This window comes from Gymnogyps californianus, chromosome 3, assembly GCF_018139145.2.
Source record: "Gymnogyps californianus isolate 813 chromosome 3, ASM1813914v2, whole genome shotgun sequence".
Lineage (NCBI taxonomy): Eukaryota > Metazoa > Chordata > Aves > Accipitriformes > Cathartidae > Gymnogyps > Gymnogyps californianus.
This window is the reverse complement of record NC_059473.1, coordinates 29,058,273-29,076,001: the sequence shown is the minus strand read 5'-3', so window position 1 is coordinate 29,076,001 and position 17,729 is coordinate 29,058,273. Positions and strand designations below refer to the sequence as shown.

Below are 17,729 nucleotides of genomic sequence, written 5' to 3'. Positions count from 1 at the left end.
AAAATTCATCATTGTGAAATTACTTCAGTTTTACGTAATTAAAAAAACCCCAAAACGATGAGGGCTAGCAGTAAGGGATTAATGATCCATGATCATTAGCATGAGCAGAAGTGGAAATCGTGAAATGTATATAAATCAGTGATTTATGTTTGACTACCTTCTCTATGGTTGGACCTACATTATCTATTAGAATATGCTGCTGATCCATTTCAGAGCCTGCAGAAGTGGTTTCTTTGCACGGAAACGAAAATGTAAGGATTGGAAGAAAAAATGGGTGTAATTTCTATATATTTGACCCTACGTAGCACTGAGGCTTGCAGCTGAAAAAGGCAACTGGAAAGTGCTCCTAGGTGCAATAGTGCAGATGCAGCATTATGTCTTCAGTGTGCAAGAACATTATATTAGTATTATAATATGAAATGTATAGATACAAATGAAAAACAAGAAGTACAACTTTTACAAAATATTATTCTGAATCAATGTATATACATTATACACATTATACATGGATTTTATGTCACATATGTCTCCAAGTTTACTCACAATGGTTCAAGCAATGGCTTTCTGTGTTATTCTTGTGTTTTGAATTGTGAGTCATTCTTGCATCTGTATTATATTATTATTCTGGATTAAAGAAGAAATTAGGTACAGGATCTTGTTTAACAAAACTATACTAAATACAGTGCCTGTCCAATTTAGATTTTTCCAAAAGGCTGGGGCAGAGAGAGATTATTTAGAAATTTACCAGACCAAGGCTGAAGATCTGCCAAGTAAAATAGCTGTATAACAAAAGCTAGAGTGTATCATGAGAATACTCTTTAAATTTGTAATAGTTACATGATGTGCTTATGGGGTTTTTTTAAAGGAGAAAAAAAATATATAAATCAAACGATTCGTTCTTTTTAGTCCCATGGTGCTTGTATTGCAAATAAGGACGGGTGCTGGAAGTGGAAAATATTTTGTATTTGACTCTTTTTAAACAAAATTCCTTTTCAAAATGAAGGTTATACAACTTGTATAGTTTTGAAAAACAGAGATGAAGAGTTGAACACAGTTTGGTCCCTGAGTAAGTATCTGGAAAACTACTAAAATCTATACAATTGTTCCCAAGGCCACCCTTCCCCATCACTATCAACAGACACATTTATTTCTGAGCTGTAGGCACAAGCCACCACCAGTAAAGCATAATCCTTAAATCGGCTCATCATCATTCCCGTTCAGGCCAGGGCTTTAATTAAAGGGCTCCTCCTGTTGTATAGCATTGAAATGAATGTAAACCTGTCCGCCTTTCTTTTGTTTATGGACCTGCTTATGCTCGACGTCTTGTACATCAAAAAGTTTTCAATCACTGTAGAAACCCTGTAACAAAGATGCATTGTCATGATACATAATCCTTTCATAACAAAGTGGGACATTTAGTTGGTCTGTTGTTTGCAAGAAGGGGCTGACTCCCCATTTCCTTGAGTTTCTGTCCACTTTGAGGTGTCAGTAATGCTGGAGCAGAGAGGTGATGAGCAACTCCTTTCAGCTGATGAAAGTTGTTAATATAGCTGGCAATCAGTAGAGTGATCTCAAGAATCTATAACAGGAACATACAAAACTCTTTGAAAAATACAGTGATGTGTTTTGACTGCTGAAAAAATAGCTAACTTTTTAGCAAGTGACAATCACCATCAACTGGAAAAGTACTTCTACTTTATCAAACAAATTAATGATGGGGAGAGAGGAGATGCCTAACAGCTTTTTTCTATTGCTCCTTGCAAATAATGTAATGTTATTCCCATCAGTATTGTCTTCCACAGTCTTAAATGATTCTAACAGATGGCTTCTTTCACTTTAGGAGAGATTTTGAAGTCCGAAAGATGACGCTCTTAGAAAAAACTTTCATGATGTGTTCCCTCAGTTTTGCTAAGAAAATACCTAGTGCTCAGAGCACTAAAGACGCAGGGTAGATAAAAGGAATAAAGGCTTCTGGGAGCTTTTTACCATACTCTTTGCAATCCACACAACCTTGCCTATAAGGGCACAATCTGAGGGGAAACTTGAACAGATGTATTTTACTATGCTTATTTGTATGAAGAGTTGTGTTTTGACCCAAATTTATATGTGGAATTTTGTATTCTGTTTCATAAATTGTTCCGACTAACAGCAAAAGACTTAGAAATCTTTGCTTTTTAAAAAACATATAGCCAATCTTACCAGTGAAGGAGAGAATCCAGATTTAAAAAGCATGAACAGCTTCTTTACCGAAGGTTAAAATATCCTAGGATTTTTAAGAAGTGACTGATCTTTCAGATCTTGTGTTCTACAGTTCCACTGTAGAACACAAATGTACCTTCTTAAAAACTATCTTGTGCTGGGCAAGCAAACAGACTAGTTTTTAGGTACTGCATATAATTCCTGTCCTTAATAGCCACCTTTTGTCCTTCTATGAAAAATTTGGAATGTTATAGACAGGGACATGAAAAGAAAAGGAACACATCAGTATTGTCACCGTTAGCTCTTATATTACTAATTGTTTTGCTCTCTAAAACCATCTGGCAAAAGTCAATAATCTGAGAATGCTAGGAATAAAGAAGGTGTTTCATCTTTCACATCTGTTAAGGATTACCCACTAGAAAAAGTAGAAAAGTAGCAGATGGTGGGAAACTGTTTCAGGTAATATACCAACCTTTGGTTTTGTCATGGCAAAAAGGTGTTTTTCAGTTGATTTGTCCTTTGTCTGAGCATTGTTAATAACCAACATAAAATCATCTTGATAGCCTCCAAAAGTCATCAGACTCTTATATGTGTACGTAACTGTTAATCGCTTAAAAAAGAAAACCCAAAAAACAAAACACAAAGCTGTAAGCAGGACAATGCAGGAGAAACAGATTATGACAAATACTTCTTTTAAAAATACAATGACACGTGTATTTTTCAAAATGTTGTTAGCCTCTTATGAATCTTGAAATTAGTTGTAAATTTTGGGATAGCTTCATTCAGACCTTCACTATGAGGAATCTCCATTGCAGATGATAACTCTTGTAAGTTTGACCTCTGTTTCTATTCCAAATTAATTAGATCAAAGATATTATAAGCAGGTTTCAACTCAAGTGTGTAATTCAATTTACACAAGTTTTGACTGACTTTGAGAGAAGTTAATCTTAGGAATTCCATCTGAAATCGAAGCAGTGTCTAAATAAATTAAATGACAGAGTATGAGATATCTAAAGGAATTTAACTCCAGGACTTCTTTTTGTGCAGTGATGTAGTTTGCATACACACAAATGAAATTAAATTCTGTTCTCTTTTTTTCACATCTCTGATGAAACATAAATGCTCTTCAAGGCTCCTCTGCTTTCCATGCCTTGGCTCTTACTGTTCAATGTTCAAAACCACACTAGTGGCCTTTGAGTCTATGATTAGCATTTAATTTATCATTACGACTCATATTAATTTGCTGCAGATGTTCACATTTAAAATTCATCGTAAGACAATATTTGTACAATAATTGACTTAACGTCCTTCAGTTCCTAAACCTCTTTTTGCCCTTATTTTGAAACAGTGTTTTCTCTACCCCTTGCAACATCGTTTCTGATACCCCTGATCCTTCCTACAGAAAATCAGAATATTCCCTGGAAACTGAGCATTTCTTGAATGGCAAGTAAGGCCTGCCAGTATGGTAAACTGGCAGTGCTCTGCAGAAATGCCATGGCTAGCTCTATGAGTAGATAGTGTTTATAGAGCTTTCTGCAGTCTGATGCAGGCTCGTTTTGCTTGTTCTCTGAACAGAGCTGCTGTTTGCTCTCCTCATGTTCTTTGTTTTATTATTTCTTTAACTGCAAAGAAACGTAATGAAAAGGCCCATATCGGTACAATTATGAAGTTGATATTTTAATTTTCTGATATTCAATATTAGCACTTGCTAATAGCGCCATGCCATTCTGTTTCTTTGCAGGATATAAATTAAAGCAGGGATCTTCTCAGGCACTGCTTTTTTACGCTGATTACCGTGAGTCGTTTTCTGTGAAAACTTTTATTGCAAATCAACGAAAAATCAGAGCCTAAAATGACATAATTAAATAACACTGGGTTATATTACCTAGTATTAAACAAAAATAATACAACGAAAATAACAATCTTTTAAAGTAACTGCTCTTTGCAGTGTATGTATTATGAATAATAATGGAAAATTAAGTCTCCAGGAAAAGAAAATTAATGTTATTGTAAGAACAGTAACTATGGATCTCCTGACATCTGAATGATTAAAACATTAACATTTCATTAAAAGATATAAAAACTGTATCTGATAAACAAAAATAAATTCTGCACAAAGAATTCATTACTTATTTCTGTTATTAGTGCTACTATAATGATGATAACATTAAAGCATTTTGAAAGGAATGAATTTTTGCTTTAAGAGAAAGACTAGATAACTTAGCATGGAAGGCTAATGCCATCTTTTATGTAGTATGGTGGTGAATCTCTCCATATACTCAGTATTAAAATCTACTTTAACCAAAATTAAAAAAGAAATTTCACTTACCATAGAGCTGTAATCTAGGATGCTTATGCCATCTTCATGTACAGCAAACCATATGAAGGACTTCTCAACTGAGGATGTTGCTAAAGGCTACAAAGATAAATGTTAATTACTACTTCAAAATGAGGCAATACGTAAACAATTATTAACTCTCAGCTATTATAGAGCTCTCTCCATCCACAGATCTTACTGAGATTTACGCTGGAAAGGAACTGATACAAAGGAATTGAAGTAGCTGCCCAAAGCCATGTAGGCGGCCAGTGACAGAACTATGAACTCAACCTAATACTCTTGAAGCCTCCCCTGGTGTTAATCCAATAAAATGTATAGTCTCATTAATAAAATTTTAAAAAAGTCAGGTGTTCACTAGCACATATATCTACATATGCAAAGAACACAGTGCTGATAAGCAATTATATATACTGGGATTACCTAGTAAAACATAAGGGCTGAGGTGACAGTTCTGTTTAACATAGCTGTTATTTGAATCAAGAGAATTAAGATACTAGTGATTTAAGAGAAATTGAGAGAGTGGAGCACAGAAGGGAGTGCTCTAAATACCCTTAACAGCATTTGGTGTTTCTGTAAGGTTCAGCTTCTGTAGCCAGTTAATGATGCCTTTTCAATATTCTACTAGTTAACAGGTAAAACAAGTCTGAAAAAAAGGCTATCTCAAACTAAGATACAAGAAAATGAAAAGATACCACATAGATTAATAATGTAAACCAAGCAATAAGTGTATTGGAAAGTTACTGTTATGGTATACTTAGTACTATGGCTATTACATTTCACCAGTATATGGCTTAAACAAATTAGTAATTTGACAAAAGATTCAATCAGCACATGTGTAACACACTCATTTTCAACAAAAAGGTGTTACTATTGGCAAATTATATTTATATTAAAAAAACCCCACCACTCAAACTCAGTAAAGTTTCTTACTTTTGCTGCAAACAATTTCGCACCAAAGAAAGACCATTTTCTGGCTACAGTGAGATAAATGCGCACACAGTCTGCAGCACTGTGCCCCCGGAGAGCCATCCATCTTGTAGACAATCGCTGACAAAGCTGTCTGTTGAAATGAAATATGTAATTTAGTTATTGAAAGGAATTTAAATGCTTACCCATAGCAAGTTTAATGAGCAAAAAAGAATCCATTTGTTAAAATGATAATTTAAGTTAATACAACAACTATCACTTATACAGTATTAAATAAATCCAAAACGTCATTTAATATTTTTATGCACATGAAAATTACTAAGTATGTTCTAATTTCTGCAACGTTATGATTAAATATTGACGTAGCAGTTGCAGCATAAAGGAAAAAAGTCTAGGACAGCTTTTAATGTGTCTCTACAGATAATCAATCTACCTTTATCAGTACTCAACAGCTATGCCAGTTGTCATTCCAAAAATCCATCCAGCCTAGCACGTATCTTTACCTGTGGCTAGTAGCAGATGTGGAAGATATGGCTTAACGCTACTCTTTTTTTTAGTGTATCTGGGCGCTGCTACCAAAAAGGGTGCTTCTGATGCATGATGCGTTCACACTGGCTCTTTTCTGTTGTGGCCCCATGGTGAGGTGGTTCAATAAAATAATCCTATAGAAAACTAATCCTCCAAAAAAACCCACCCCAGAATACCTTTCTAGCACATTGACCTGCAGGAATGACTCACCCGGCAGCCACAAGATTATTAGATGCAGCCCAACGAAAGGGAGGGGGAATGTGTAGTAAAGGGAGATCTTTCACTTGCAGCTTACTCTTACTGGAAGTTTATGAAGTCAAACTGCACCCTTAGCAAAAGAATACAAGCAACAGGGCAGGTATAGAGTGATTCTTTCCTTGCCACAGACTTCCAGCTCTGGCGCTTGGTAGTTTAGGGACTACTTGAAGAGTTCAACAGATGTTTGACTTATCCTCCATGAGTTAGTCTAATCTAGGACCTCTTATACTTTGTTCTTTGAAATTAATTGCATAACTTTCTATTTGTTGTGTGTATGCTTTTGAATGTCCCTATTATCTTCTGAGTATGTAATAATGTTACTTTGTGCATATGATAATAGCTTTAAACTTTCTCAACCCTGTAGTGAAGAATGAGGAAAACATTTCTATGATGACGCTTATTGGACTTCAAAATCGCTGTATCATTGACTTTGGAGAATTTATTACACTGTTCTGCTCTTCTTCATGTTAGTAGGTGTTGATTGAAATGACTTGCAGGTTATTCATTTTAAATTAAGTGATACCTTACTAGCAATTCCACTAAGTTAACATATTGCCAATTTGACTGGCTTCCAGAGATTGCACATTTGAATAGCAAACACTCAGATCAGATCCTCATGTCCTTTACTTTCAGTAGGCCTTTAGTCTGTGCACAGACTTAATTTAGATTTGCTGAATAAGAAAAACAAGAATTTCAAAATCGCTGGGTTTTGTAACACTATGTAGTAACTTGTACAGCTTTTGCTGGAATGCATGCTTAATGATGGTCCTCTGTTTAGATTAGAAATATACAGAGGAAATGAGTTCTTCAATTTAGTAAGAAAATGAGTTTCAAACACAGGTTTAGGCAAATATGGCATAACAGTAAGTTGTACCTAATGACAATTTAAAACTTCCTCATTTCACTCCTAGAGTTTTAGAGAATAGGAATTGCAAAATACATCTCACCTTAATTGTTCCTCTGAACAACCATGCCTGTATCTCTTAGGGTAGAATCTCTCCAAAACTTGTTTTAATGTTTGATTGGACTTGGACTGGGAAGTGACTTGCCCTGCTGGAGTTGAGAAAGGCCGTTCAAAATCTCCAATCTCTACCTAAGGGGACGACCACGAAGAAGAAAATTTTTTGTTACTCCACAGTAATTTTCTAGCTGGGTATTGTGAGCTATCTTTTCCTCTGTCTTACCAATTATAAAATGGAAAATAGTTTGTCAATTAATGTATATTTTTCACTGATATAAAAGTCATGCGAGTAATTTTATTTTTCTTATTTTATGTTTACCATGGAAAAAAGATAAGTATCAAGTATAAATTGTACAAATATAATACTTACTAGTTCTGCTCTGAGATTGCTAGATTTCCAGCTGACACAAACCAGTTTAGATTTATTGAGTAACACCATCAAATAACTTTCTCAATAACCTTCCCTTAAGCCTTTAATTTTTTAAAAATAAAACAGATCTTATCAAGACCATATCTAGTAAAGGAGTCTTAAGCTTTCATTAAACAGCTGTTACTTTGGTGTATTAACTTGCAGAAATCATGTAAGGAATAGTGAATGAAGAAACAATACATGATTATATGTTATTTAACCAAAGAGGGCCTGACTGTGTAGGAGGTAAAGCACGTTTTATCCGTACTGGTGCCAATAGCAGCATACGCTGTAAAGCATTTCCACTGAAGTACAGAGTTAGCCTTACACAAAAGATTCCAGCCCAGTCTATTTCCTGCACTATCACATGTAAAAGGTGGAGGTCACTTGACTGTCAAACAATCCTGGACCAGTTTCTTTATTCAAGTTTTTCATCTGTAAAACTGCTGTGTGAGTCATTAATGCACAAGGATTACCTGAGCTAAAAGAGCTGTCAATTCCATCGCTAGTTCTTTGTTTACGGGGAAAAGTCCATTGACTATTTGATCATTTGTCTGATATACTAGCAGCAGCTTCTCTCTGTCTGTCTCCCCATGGACTTGAACTGAAAAATAAAGCCTACAGAAAAGACAGAAAGTTATTAAATAAAGAAGATAGGGAAATGCATTAGCCCTGAGGATTAGCAGTATCTGCTCTGAATGTGACATGTTTACGTCAGTGTCAAAACACATTAGCAGAGCAACACTTGTACTTGAACCAGTGGGCAAATATTTAATTTCAATCTTCTGAGTTCAGTGTTGCCCTTTTTGTTTTTTTTTTTGGCAGCCCTGCTTACCTCTTAAGAACTAGAAAAAATTAACTGGTTTTTTTTTTTTAAATTCTCCAGTTACACCCATTTACTATTTTTGTTGCAAGCTTTGAGTCAGCCAGTATTTTTCAGATGAAGAAACTGCAGAAATTAAAAACAAATCTTGGGACAAGGCAGAGATGTTATACTTGCTAAACAAACCTATTTTTGTAAGTAAGGCGGACAGTCCTTGTGCCTTCACATTTCCCAGGGTGTTGTTCTTTGGAGGCTTGCTCCCATTTTGAAATAATGTCACAGATCTAGAAGGAAAGCAATACAAAACTGACTTTGCCATGTATTCCTCTTTGAAAACGTCTTTGAATAGAAATTGCCAACTTATTTTAATATCTTTTACCTATTACATATCAGAAACATACATAGCTTGAATTTTTAAACTTAATGAAAGATAACTTTACTTGCATTTCTTAGTTGGAGCATTTAATAATTAACGTTTTTGTTGTTTGTTTATCCTGCAACATACAGACTACCTTTGGAAACGAGCCATAACATTGCTTATATGGAAAGGCCAGGTACTTGATTTAGCAGCAGCCAATGAATGTGTAATAATACAGAGTGAGTTGTTATATAATTAATCAAATGCCTTGGATCTCTGTCTTTCCGCTGCATGCTGGAGTTTTTCAGGTCCTTTCTAGTAACTGCTATAAAGTTTGCATGAAGTTTGTTATAAAGTGCAGCAAGAGTGGTTCACAACAAGTGGTGTAGGTGGGCAGATGGGGAGGAGGTGGAACGGAGGCCCTGGGAGCCCTGCTGGGCTTCATGTCACCGCTTCATGACAGCCCTGCTGTCCTTCATAAAAGAGCCTTCCTGGAAGCAGTAATGTGAACAGCTTCTAAAGTTACATTTACCAAGAAAATAAGTACGTTATTTATACATTTTGCTTTTCATATGGTAATTATTCTGGTAGGGGGAGAGACCTGATCATGATGACTCTGCTTGCTTGTCACTAAGGCCTGGTTGTACCGCACCTTGTAACTCAAAGTGCAGCTGTGAACATTGGCCAAAGGGTGCAAAAGACTACTTGGTAGAAGCACAAAAAATTGATTATTCATTAGTTGCTAAAAGGCTTGGAAAATATCTAGTATTTTACTAAAGCATAGATTATATTGCATTTTGCCACTCTTTACTGCGAAGAATTTAATTCTAGCAATAGAGGGAACTAAAATTCAGAATTCAGAACAATGATAAGCCAAACACTGGAAATTTGCTGACCTGAACCCTAATTATTCCGTACTTAGATAAGGAACCCTTTCTTTTTTTTTCTTCCTCAGGATCTCCACCCCAGTATCAATGACTTTTTGGACCTCAAATGGTCATCTTTTGGAGCTATACCAGAAATGTTAACTGAAATCTCTAAATGCATGTTGGACTCCAATTGCTTTTTAGTTTTAAAGAACTGTGATTAGTAACAGCTTACTTTTTATTTTTTAACTCAGCTGTTCCTTCTCTGAATAATATCAGTCTCCTAGACAAAGCTTTTAAATACAGTTCACTGAATGAATTTCAGCAATTGAAAAAGTGGGGTTTTTTTAAATCTTTCCTTTTACATTATGAAGAAAAAAACCTAAAGACAGTTTTCAGCCTGAAAAATGTTTTCCTTTACATTGTCTGAAGAGAGCTCTGTAAAATGAAGATATTTTGTTGTTTTATATGCAGAGCTCATTAAAGGCTTTTGTTTACCTTGATGTTTCCTTGAAGACAGTGCTCTATATCCTTGCCAGAGGGATCATCAGAAAACAGTGCAAATCCTGACTGAGCTGGTTTCCTCATCCCTGTGTCCTGGTTCAGGGTGTTCAGAAATTCCTCCACTGTGGTAGAAGCATCAAACCCAACAACCTAAAAAAGCAGCCAAAATGTATTTTGCTATCAAACTTATAAATGCCCCCCCCTTAAATCTAAGATTTTGAAAGATAATACCTCTAGAATAACAGTGGGAATATAAGACCCATTCCATCCTCTGTGAATAACTTATTGTCATTGGAAATGAAAAATTTCTATAAAGGGTCTGAAAAAGATTCAAGATTTCTGCATGGGAAGTCAATTTAGCGGAGTGTTTCTCCATCCAAAAAATGATTAACTTCCCAGCAGACTGTACCTTACTGCATTTTGTTTATGAAATCAAAGTCACTATCAAAATGCTTCCAAATGTAATATTTTTTTTCTATTTTCTTTGTTTATACTGGTTTCTCTGCACTTGCTACACTTGAATTTCTGCTACAGAACTTATATAACAGAAAGCAGTCTAGTATCTGAGCTTTTTGTGACAAATACCACTTGAAAATTGAAGAAAACTATAATTTCCTACACTTTTCAATATGGTGGTGAAACAAATGAGATCAGTTAATAATTTTTCATCATGTGCAACTTCAGAGGGATATTAGATGGCAGATCTACATTAGCAGATCCGGAAAATTTTACAAATGTTGCTCTGTAAGGACTACATAGGTCAGTAATATATAGAGCCTTCTAAGTTTTATTTTCCCAAATCTGAATTTTTGTCTGTTGTTACTAGTATTAAAGCATTTTAGCAAGAAATGGCAAATGGCTTTTATACAGATACTAGTTGCCGATGTTCACTTAAATCTGTTTTGAGGACGTTTTCCTGTATTTGACATGTTGAAGGTGTTTTACTCTTTTGGTAAAGAAATGTCTTCATAATAGATCTTGGACTTCTGATTTAGGCTTCTCAGTGGTTGGCATTAAAAAAAATCTGCTGAATCTAGCTTCAGAGATGAATACAAGAGTTTTCAATACCACTATAATTGCTTATTTGTCGATCCCACTGAAGTAATTTATGTATTTAATTACAATTTTCATAGCCCTTGGAAGTATACATTTTTGAGCAATAAATAACTAATGAGCAGTTATTCCTTTTCTTCTTCAAAATTCAATTTTGAAACCTTTTAGGATGATTTAAATACATGTTGTTTTTTCTGTTTTACTGGGCAAGCAGTAAGCAATTAAGAAACTTAGAGGGGAAGAAAAGCAGAGTTCTTCTGTGACCTGAAATGAAAAGTTTATTCAATATAGCTTTGATTTCATATAAAAACTTGCTTTCTGTCTAGGAATACTGTGAATTGTTAAAAAACTCTTTTCAGCCAGCTCTCACAGAAACACAAACCAGGATGTGAAGCAGTATGCATGGAAGCCCATGGAAAGTTTCCTACAGGCTTTGACTGATGAAGTCCCAAAAGAGTTAAGAATGAAGCTGTGTTTGTTCTGTAACAAATATGGTTATCCTTCATGACTGATAATGGGAGTTACAGCTGTGCTTCCAGGCCCTCACTGAGATATTTAACTTTCAAGATGTCTGATGAAAGGAAGTGGAATTTAATACCTTTCCCTTTTCTTCAGTCTAATTCATTAATCTGGTGGTCAGGTTAAATAAGAAACAGAACTTTAGTATTTCTCACTCTTAAGAGGTTTTAATTTTTTTTCTTTCTTTTAAAGATTTTTCCCCAAACCTTTACTCTTTGTTGATCAAATCAGATCACAAGTACCTTGTGCCTGCCATTACTAGCAATGGCACAGGATGAAACATGAACCATGTTTACCTTAACACTTGCAATTCTCTTTCTGATATACTACTTCATGTATATGCTAATAGCAAGGGGTTAAGAGAGCTCAGATTTTGTGGTCTACTTGACATTACCTGATATATGCCATTCATGAAATGAACTGGAATACTAAAGGGCAGTGAATGGTGGTAGGGGTTTCTTAGAAGAGTGGAAAGGATTTCCATTCTGGAAGGTCTGGCTTCTCGGTGTCCATTCTGCTGGGTACGCTCTACACATCGCTGACAATATATTGCGTATTTCCCAAATTCAGTCCTGTGACAAAAAGAGAAATAAGGCAATTCTTGGGGACTGACTGAAAGGATAGTAAGCTGTGAGTAAATCTCTCTGGGGATGCCAGATGGGAGGAGCACTCAGATTTCACTCTGTCAGAATTCCAACACAATTTTCCATGTGGAATTATAAAGAGAATTAGTCTACCGAGACCAACAGAATTGTGCCAAAGATGAACATGGCTCACAGTGTTTTGTGTAACTGCCTTATTTTGGTTTTCATGGTTTTGCAACATACAGTCAGAGTTCCACTGCAGAGAATTTTCAAAACAAAGGATAACCTTCCCAAGTGATGCATAGAAGAACATGTACTACATTTTAGTAGCACTGGAGCACAGTTCTGCTCAAATTTATTTTAAAATATGTATCAAAAGATCTGAAATATTAAATGAAAGACTGAAAATAAGGTACTTCAGAAAGACTAGTCGACTAGCTGGGTAATAATATTCAGGCACACCTGGAATCTGCATTCTTCTTTAAATGAAGTTTAAGGAGCCAAAGGAATGGGTGCTGGGGCAGAAAGAGTCCAACGCAGAGAGCCAAGAGTTGCAAGCCCTGGACAAAAGGAAGACATTCCCTGTTTTAAACATCTTACAAAGTAAAACTTCCTGCTGCGGCAGCTGGCCAGCAGTGCAGCTTACTGTGCCAAGTTGAGTAACAGACAGCTGTGAATAGGAATAAAAAACCAAAACACAGAGAAAAAGCTGAGTAAATAAGCATGTCACCTCATCGGAAGGCCAAAATGCTCTCTTTCCATTTACTTGTGTACAGCAAGTTTCTTTCGGGGCTGGAAATTGGAAAGCAGATCAGTTTGTATAAAAAGCAGTTAATACACAGGAAAAAACCACGAAGGCTGCAAGGCCAAGCACTAAGAAATGACAAGAAGCCTGTGCAATTTTAATTCAGCTCTCCTCTTACATATATTATGAAGCAACCCATAAGACATTTTCCTCCTACCAAGTAGATAGTCACTATTGAAAAAACAATTATTCAATATATTGGTGTATTTTCATTGCTCAATATGTATCCACAGACTTCACTTAATACAGACTGCTCTCTGGTGCTCTGGATATACATTTACTAACATTGCAACTACTTTTCTCACAATTGTATCAATGCATCATACTGAAATTTAGAACATGGGGTTTCTCTATCTTGATTTATCTGACTTGCCTAGTATTAAACAGAAATTTGACAGTTCAGGCACAGATACTCCCTTTCATCAAATACCTGTACTTTGATGGAGGATAGCATCGGCTCTGTTTCAGAAAGACACTGCAGTAGAAGCAAGTGTGGGAGACTACAGCATGAATTTAGGACTTAAAAAAAGTAGTGCGAGGCTGCAAACATTTTACTGAACGTGTTAACTCTTAAAAATCATGCCAGTGGATTATGATAGAAACAATTTATTTATCTGTATCAGAGGGAAGGCCTTGCCAGTGGTACGAAAAGTACAAAAGAAGGATTATGGTTAGTTTAAATTCCATCAGGCATATGTAACTTCAGTGTGTGCTAATTGACACGAACGTGCTATGTCTGTTATAAAAGCTTTGTGGATGTTTTAGCGATGCACACATACTGGCCATATCCCAGATACGGGCTGTTTCTAGATAATAGGTATGTCTGCTGGTCATGTTCTACTTTCTGTGGCAAGAGAAAAACGTGTCTATTACAAAAAACCTTACTATGGTAATTTCCTTTCTCATTTTCTGATCCGTCTCCTAGTTCTGTAGGTATTGCTCCATCATAAGCACTATTGTTCCAGTTCTGTTAATTCTACACAAACTATAAGTATTGGCTTTCCTTGCAATTTCAGTTCATTTAATTGTTACATATTTGGATACTAGTGAATAGCTGGCAGTGGACAAAGTGGAGAATTTTAAGTATGTATTTATAATCTAGCATGCAGGGTGCGTGCAGAACAGCATGACATAAAAGAGGTGACATCTATCAGAAACCCTGAGCGTATCTGAGATTCCACAACATGGCACTACAGCTTTTCTTCACACTCATGCTATAGAGACATCTGCCACGTGGTTTAGCCCACCAAGCTTCCTGATGCAGCACCTCTCTTAGGAAAGATGCAATGAAAGAGAATTAGGTTCCATACATGATGTCTTAGTCAACACTTAGCCCACTGTATGTCCAGCCTTTAAAAACAGCACAGGCACAGATATACTTTATCACCAGATACACGTACTTTGATGGAGGATAGCATCAACTTCATTTCAGGAAGACACAGCAGTAATAAGATGTTAGTTCAGGTTTTTATCTCATTTTAAGTAAGCAGATGCTACAGAAGAGCGGAGCCCCTTGACCATTCTAAACAGTCTGTGTAGTTCCTTCACTGCTGTTGAAATAGATACCATTAAAATAAATACTGGGTTACCTGTATTGGTCCTGCCTGGTTTTGTGGATGTCGACGTCTAGTCTGTTTAATAAGCTGACAACAGATCTCATTTTGAAGTTCAGGATGTGTGAGGCAGATCTGCAAAGCACTTTGGGCCAAAGATACATGGTAATCAATGGCAGGAGAGTCAACTGCAGCATTTATAAACAACTGGCAGGTCTAGATATAAAATAATAAGCAAGTGAGTTTACATACAAAAAGCTCCAACAAATCTTCTAGACATTCTATATAACAAAAGTGTGCTATAATTGAAGTCACAATTAGTCAGTTTACCAGTAGACTAAGGAAACCCTGCTGGCCCTGCAAAAAGGGGTGAAAAGGGGCCAGAATGGAAGAAAAGCTATACAGAGAGAGTTAAGATAAAAACACCTCTTAAAAACCACGCTTTTCACTCTGCATGTAATGGAGTGAGCTCTAGCAGGAGTTGCAACAGTTGTGGTGGTAGGCAAGTTTAAGGACATGCTGAACATAGCTTACCCCTCTACAGGACTTTAAAATGCAAAGTGTACAGCTCTCAATGGCAGCCAGTGTAAAATGCTTGCGCAATTAGTGAGCACAACATGGCAGAATATATACAGATAAGAAAACCTTAACTCAGAGCCATTTGTTTTATGTCTTGGCTTTCACTGGTATTTTTACTGTGGGTAAGTATAACCTTTCCTATCCCCAGTGCTGTCTTAGGAAAGCCAGGTGTTAAGCATTTGTTGTGCTGTATTAGAAGAAAGTTTACGCATCACTCATTGCATTTACTTTATATAATAGCTGATGAATTTTCAAGGTATATAAGCAAAATACAAGAAATGGATGGAAGCCCAATCTATTTCTAGTCTATCTATCTGAAAATAGGTGGATGCACAGGACTAATTTTTATCAGCAATGAAATAACTGAAACATGACTTGATCTGTTTCTAAATCAATTCCCGACCTGACTTTTAAACTGATTTATACAAAGTTTCAATAAAGGTCATACAAGTCATCTCTTGTTTTAGGGAAGTGTCCGTGATTTGAATTAGGTCTGAAATATATTTCAGAAAGTGATTTCCAAATAGATATAAATTTATTTTTATCAGAGAAGTACATTCCCTTTTAAATTTTCATGCTGCAGGATTGCAGAAAATAAGACGGATGAACTTCTTTAAAGTGCTTCAAACATTTCAGAGAAACAAGCTGGAAAGTTTGCCTACAAGTGGCTGTGACTGAACATATGGTGCTTGTCTTGAATTCCTTTCTAGATCTGAACCATTACATCAAAATTCTCCAGATAGTTGACGCTTCAGGGAATTTGGTCTTTAGACTTGTATAAGTTCTGCGGAGAAACTTCATTTATCCAAGCTCCATGCCTTCCAACTTGTGATTTATTTCACAACATACAGAAAAAAGAACAGCAAGATTTTATTTTGTCTCTGAAACAGACTTTATAGCCTGGCTATTAGTTAACATTCAGGAGTAGTTTTACCTGGGTGAGGGCAGGAGACAGGAGAAAGAAGGTTAATGGCATTGCAGCATACTCCCTCTCATAGATATCAACCACCTATCTGGCCTTTAACTGGGAAGGATATCAGGTCTTACTGGCATACAAAAATTCTCAAGAAACTAGCTGCGGCACAGCAGTTATGAACCATTATGCATCTCTTAATCATAAAGCCTTTTCACTACTACTTGGGAGGTATATATATGTGTATTTTTAGAGGTGTATGAAAATCTTCAAAAGTTAATTCAAAAAGCTGTTGTGAAATACTTTCAGTAATTTTACTCTGTAATATTTTCTCTATTTATATTACTAGAATACCTAGAATTACTAGAATACCTAATCAGTCTTTGAAGAACAGCTACTTCATATGAAGAAAAGATTTTCTTTTTATTAAAAAGAGCAGCAGAATCTCTGCCTTCTATCTCAATTTAAAATAATCCATGACTTGCTTAAACTTAAACTTTGCTTTGTTTTTCTTCTGATTTTTAAAATGTCTTCTAGCTGATTTAAATATATCTACAACAAAACTTTCACCTACCGTTTGTTCTTCCTGAAATCTAATTGAAAAAATAGTATTTCAGATACAGTTCTCCGTATACAGAGATCCATCCATGCTCTTAGGTTCTCTGGGGCTTATGAACTTCATGATAAAATTATCATCCATGATGGCTGTGGATTTTTCTACTAACTTGCACTTTATCAATAACCTCAGTAGAAAGGCCAAAAGTTGAAGCCTAAACCGCTCCCTCACAAGTAAAAGTGATCTCTTTACGTTGGAAGTGATAAGTTTTTGGTGAGATAATATGGGGACATTCTGCTACTGTCCATTAGTTACCTCCACTGAAGATAAGAGTAAACATCTCTTTTCTTTTTTCTTGTCTGTTGAATATCTCTAGTAAGCCAACTAATAGCCATTCTTTAGCTAAGAGTTAAAATAGTAAGTCAGTTAATAAAAAAGGCATCTGCTATGGTTTTACCTTAAATAATTTAATTGCTTCAGTTTGCAAGGCTTCTGATGGCAATGTTGTAAGAGGGGAAGCAATTCCTTCTTTGCTGTGGCAAAGGGTAGGATGTCTCCAAATCTGAGAAGCTAAACGGATAAAATATATAGGTTTTGCAATTAATTCAGTTCATAAGTACATTCAGTAATTAAGTATTAGAAGATTAGTATGTTGAAACAAAACCAAACTTACTGGTATCGCCTTCCATATTTAATAATTTGCAAATAAGTTGTTCAAACTCAGATCCAACATTTACGCTGCTACTTCCAGCTGCAACTGTCAGATGGTAAAGCCACATGTCCTAAAGTAGAAAAACACAGCAGCTCACTCATTCTGTGTTGGAAGGAGCTGCTTCATCAGGATTTTGCTCTCAACTTGAAACACTACCATGCGCTCCTGTTGAAGCCCAAAGGAGTTTGCCTTTGTTTGAATACACCTGTATTCATGGTCTCTATGTTACAAATATAGCAAAGGAAGATTGGACAGGGCTCTTTTCAGAAGTCTTTTACCCTCAG

The 17,729-nt window shown here is 35.9% G+C and overlaps 1 protein-coding gene across 1 annotated transcript in view; it reads right to left on the bottom strand.

Annotated features, from left to right (window-relative positions):
* Positions 1–474: 474 nt before the first annotated feature.
* Positions 475–17,729, bottom strand: part of PLEKHH2 (pleckstrin homology, MyTH4 and FERM domain containing H2) — a 52,053-nt gene continuing 34,798 nt past the window's right edge. The window contains exons 17-29 of the mRNA XM_050893825.1: positions 17,407–17,515; positions 17,191–17,303; positions 14,722–14,901; positions 12,790–12,887; positions 12,138–12,315; positions 10,166–10,321; positions 8,630–8,727; positions 8,097–8,238; positions 7,198–7,343; positions 5,468–5,597; positions 4,529–4,615; positions 2,672–2,809; positions 475–1,579 (exon numbers count right to left, since the gene is read on the bottom strand). Coding sequence (XP_050749782.1) covers positions 1,397–1,579; positions 2,672–2,809; positions 4,529–4,615; positions 5,468–5,597; positions 7,198–7,343; positions 8,097–8,238; positions 8,630–8,727; positions 10,166–10,321; positions 12,138–12,315; positions 12,790–12,887; positions 14,722–14,901; positions 17,191–17,303; positions 17,407–17,515 — 1,758 coding nt within the window. The 3' untranslated portion in view covers positions 475–1,396. The remainder of the gene's footprint in view (positions 1,580–2,671; positions 2,810–4,528; positions 4,616–5,467; positions 5,598–7,197; positions 7,344–8,096; positions 8,239–8,629; positions 8,728–10,165; positions 10,322–12,137; positions 12,316–12,789; positions 12,888–14,721; positions 14,902–17,190; positions 17,304–17,406; positions 17,516–17,729) is intronic.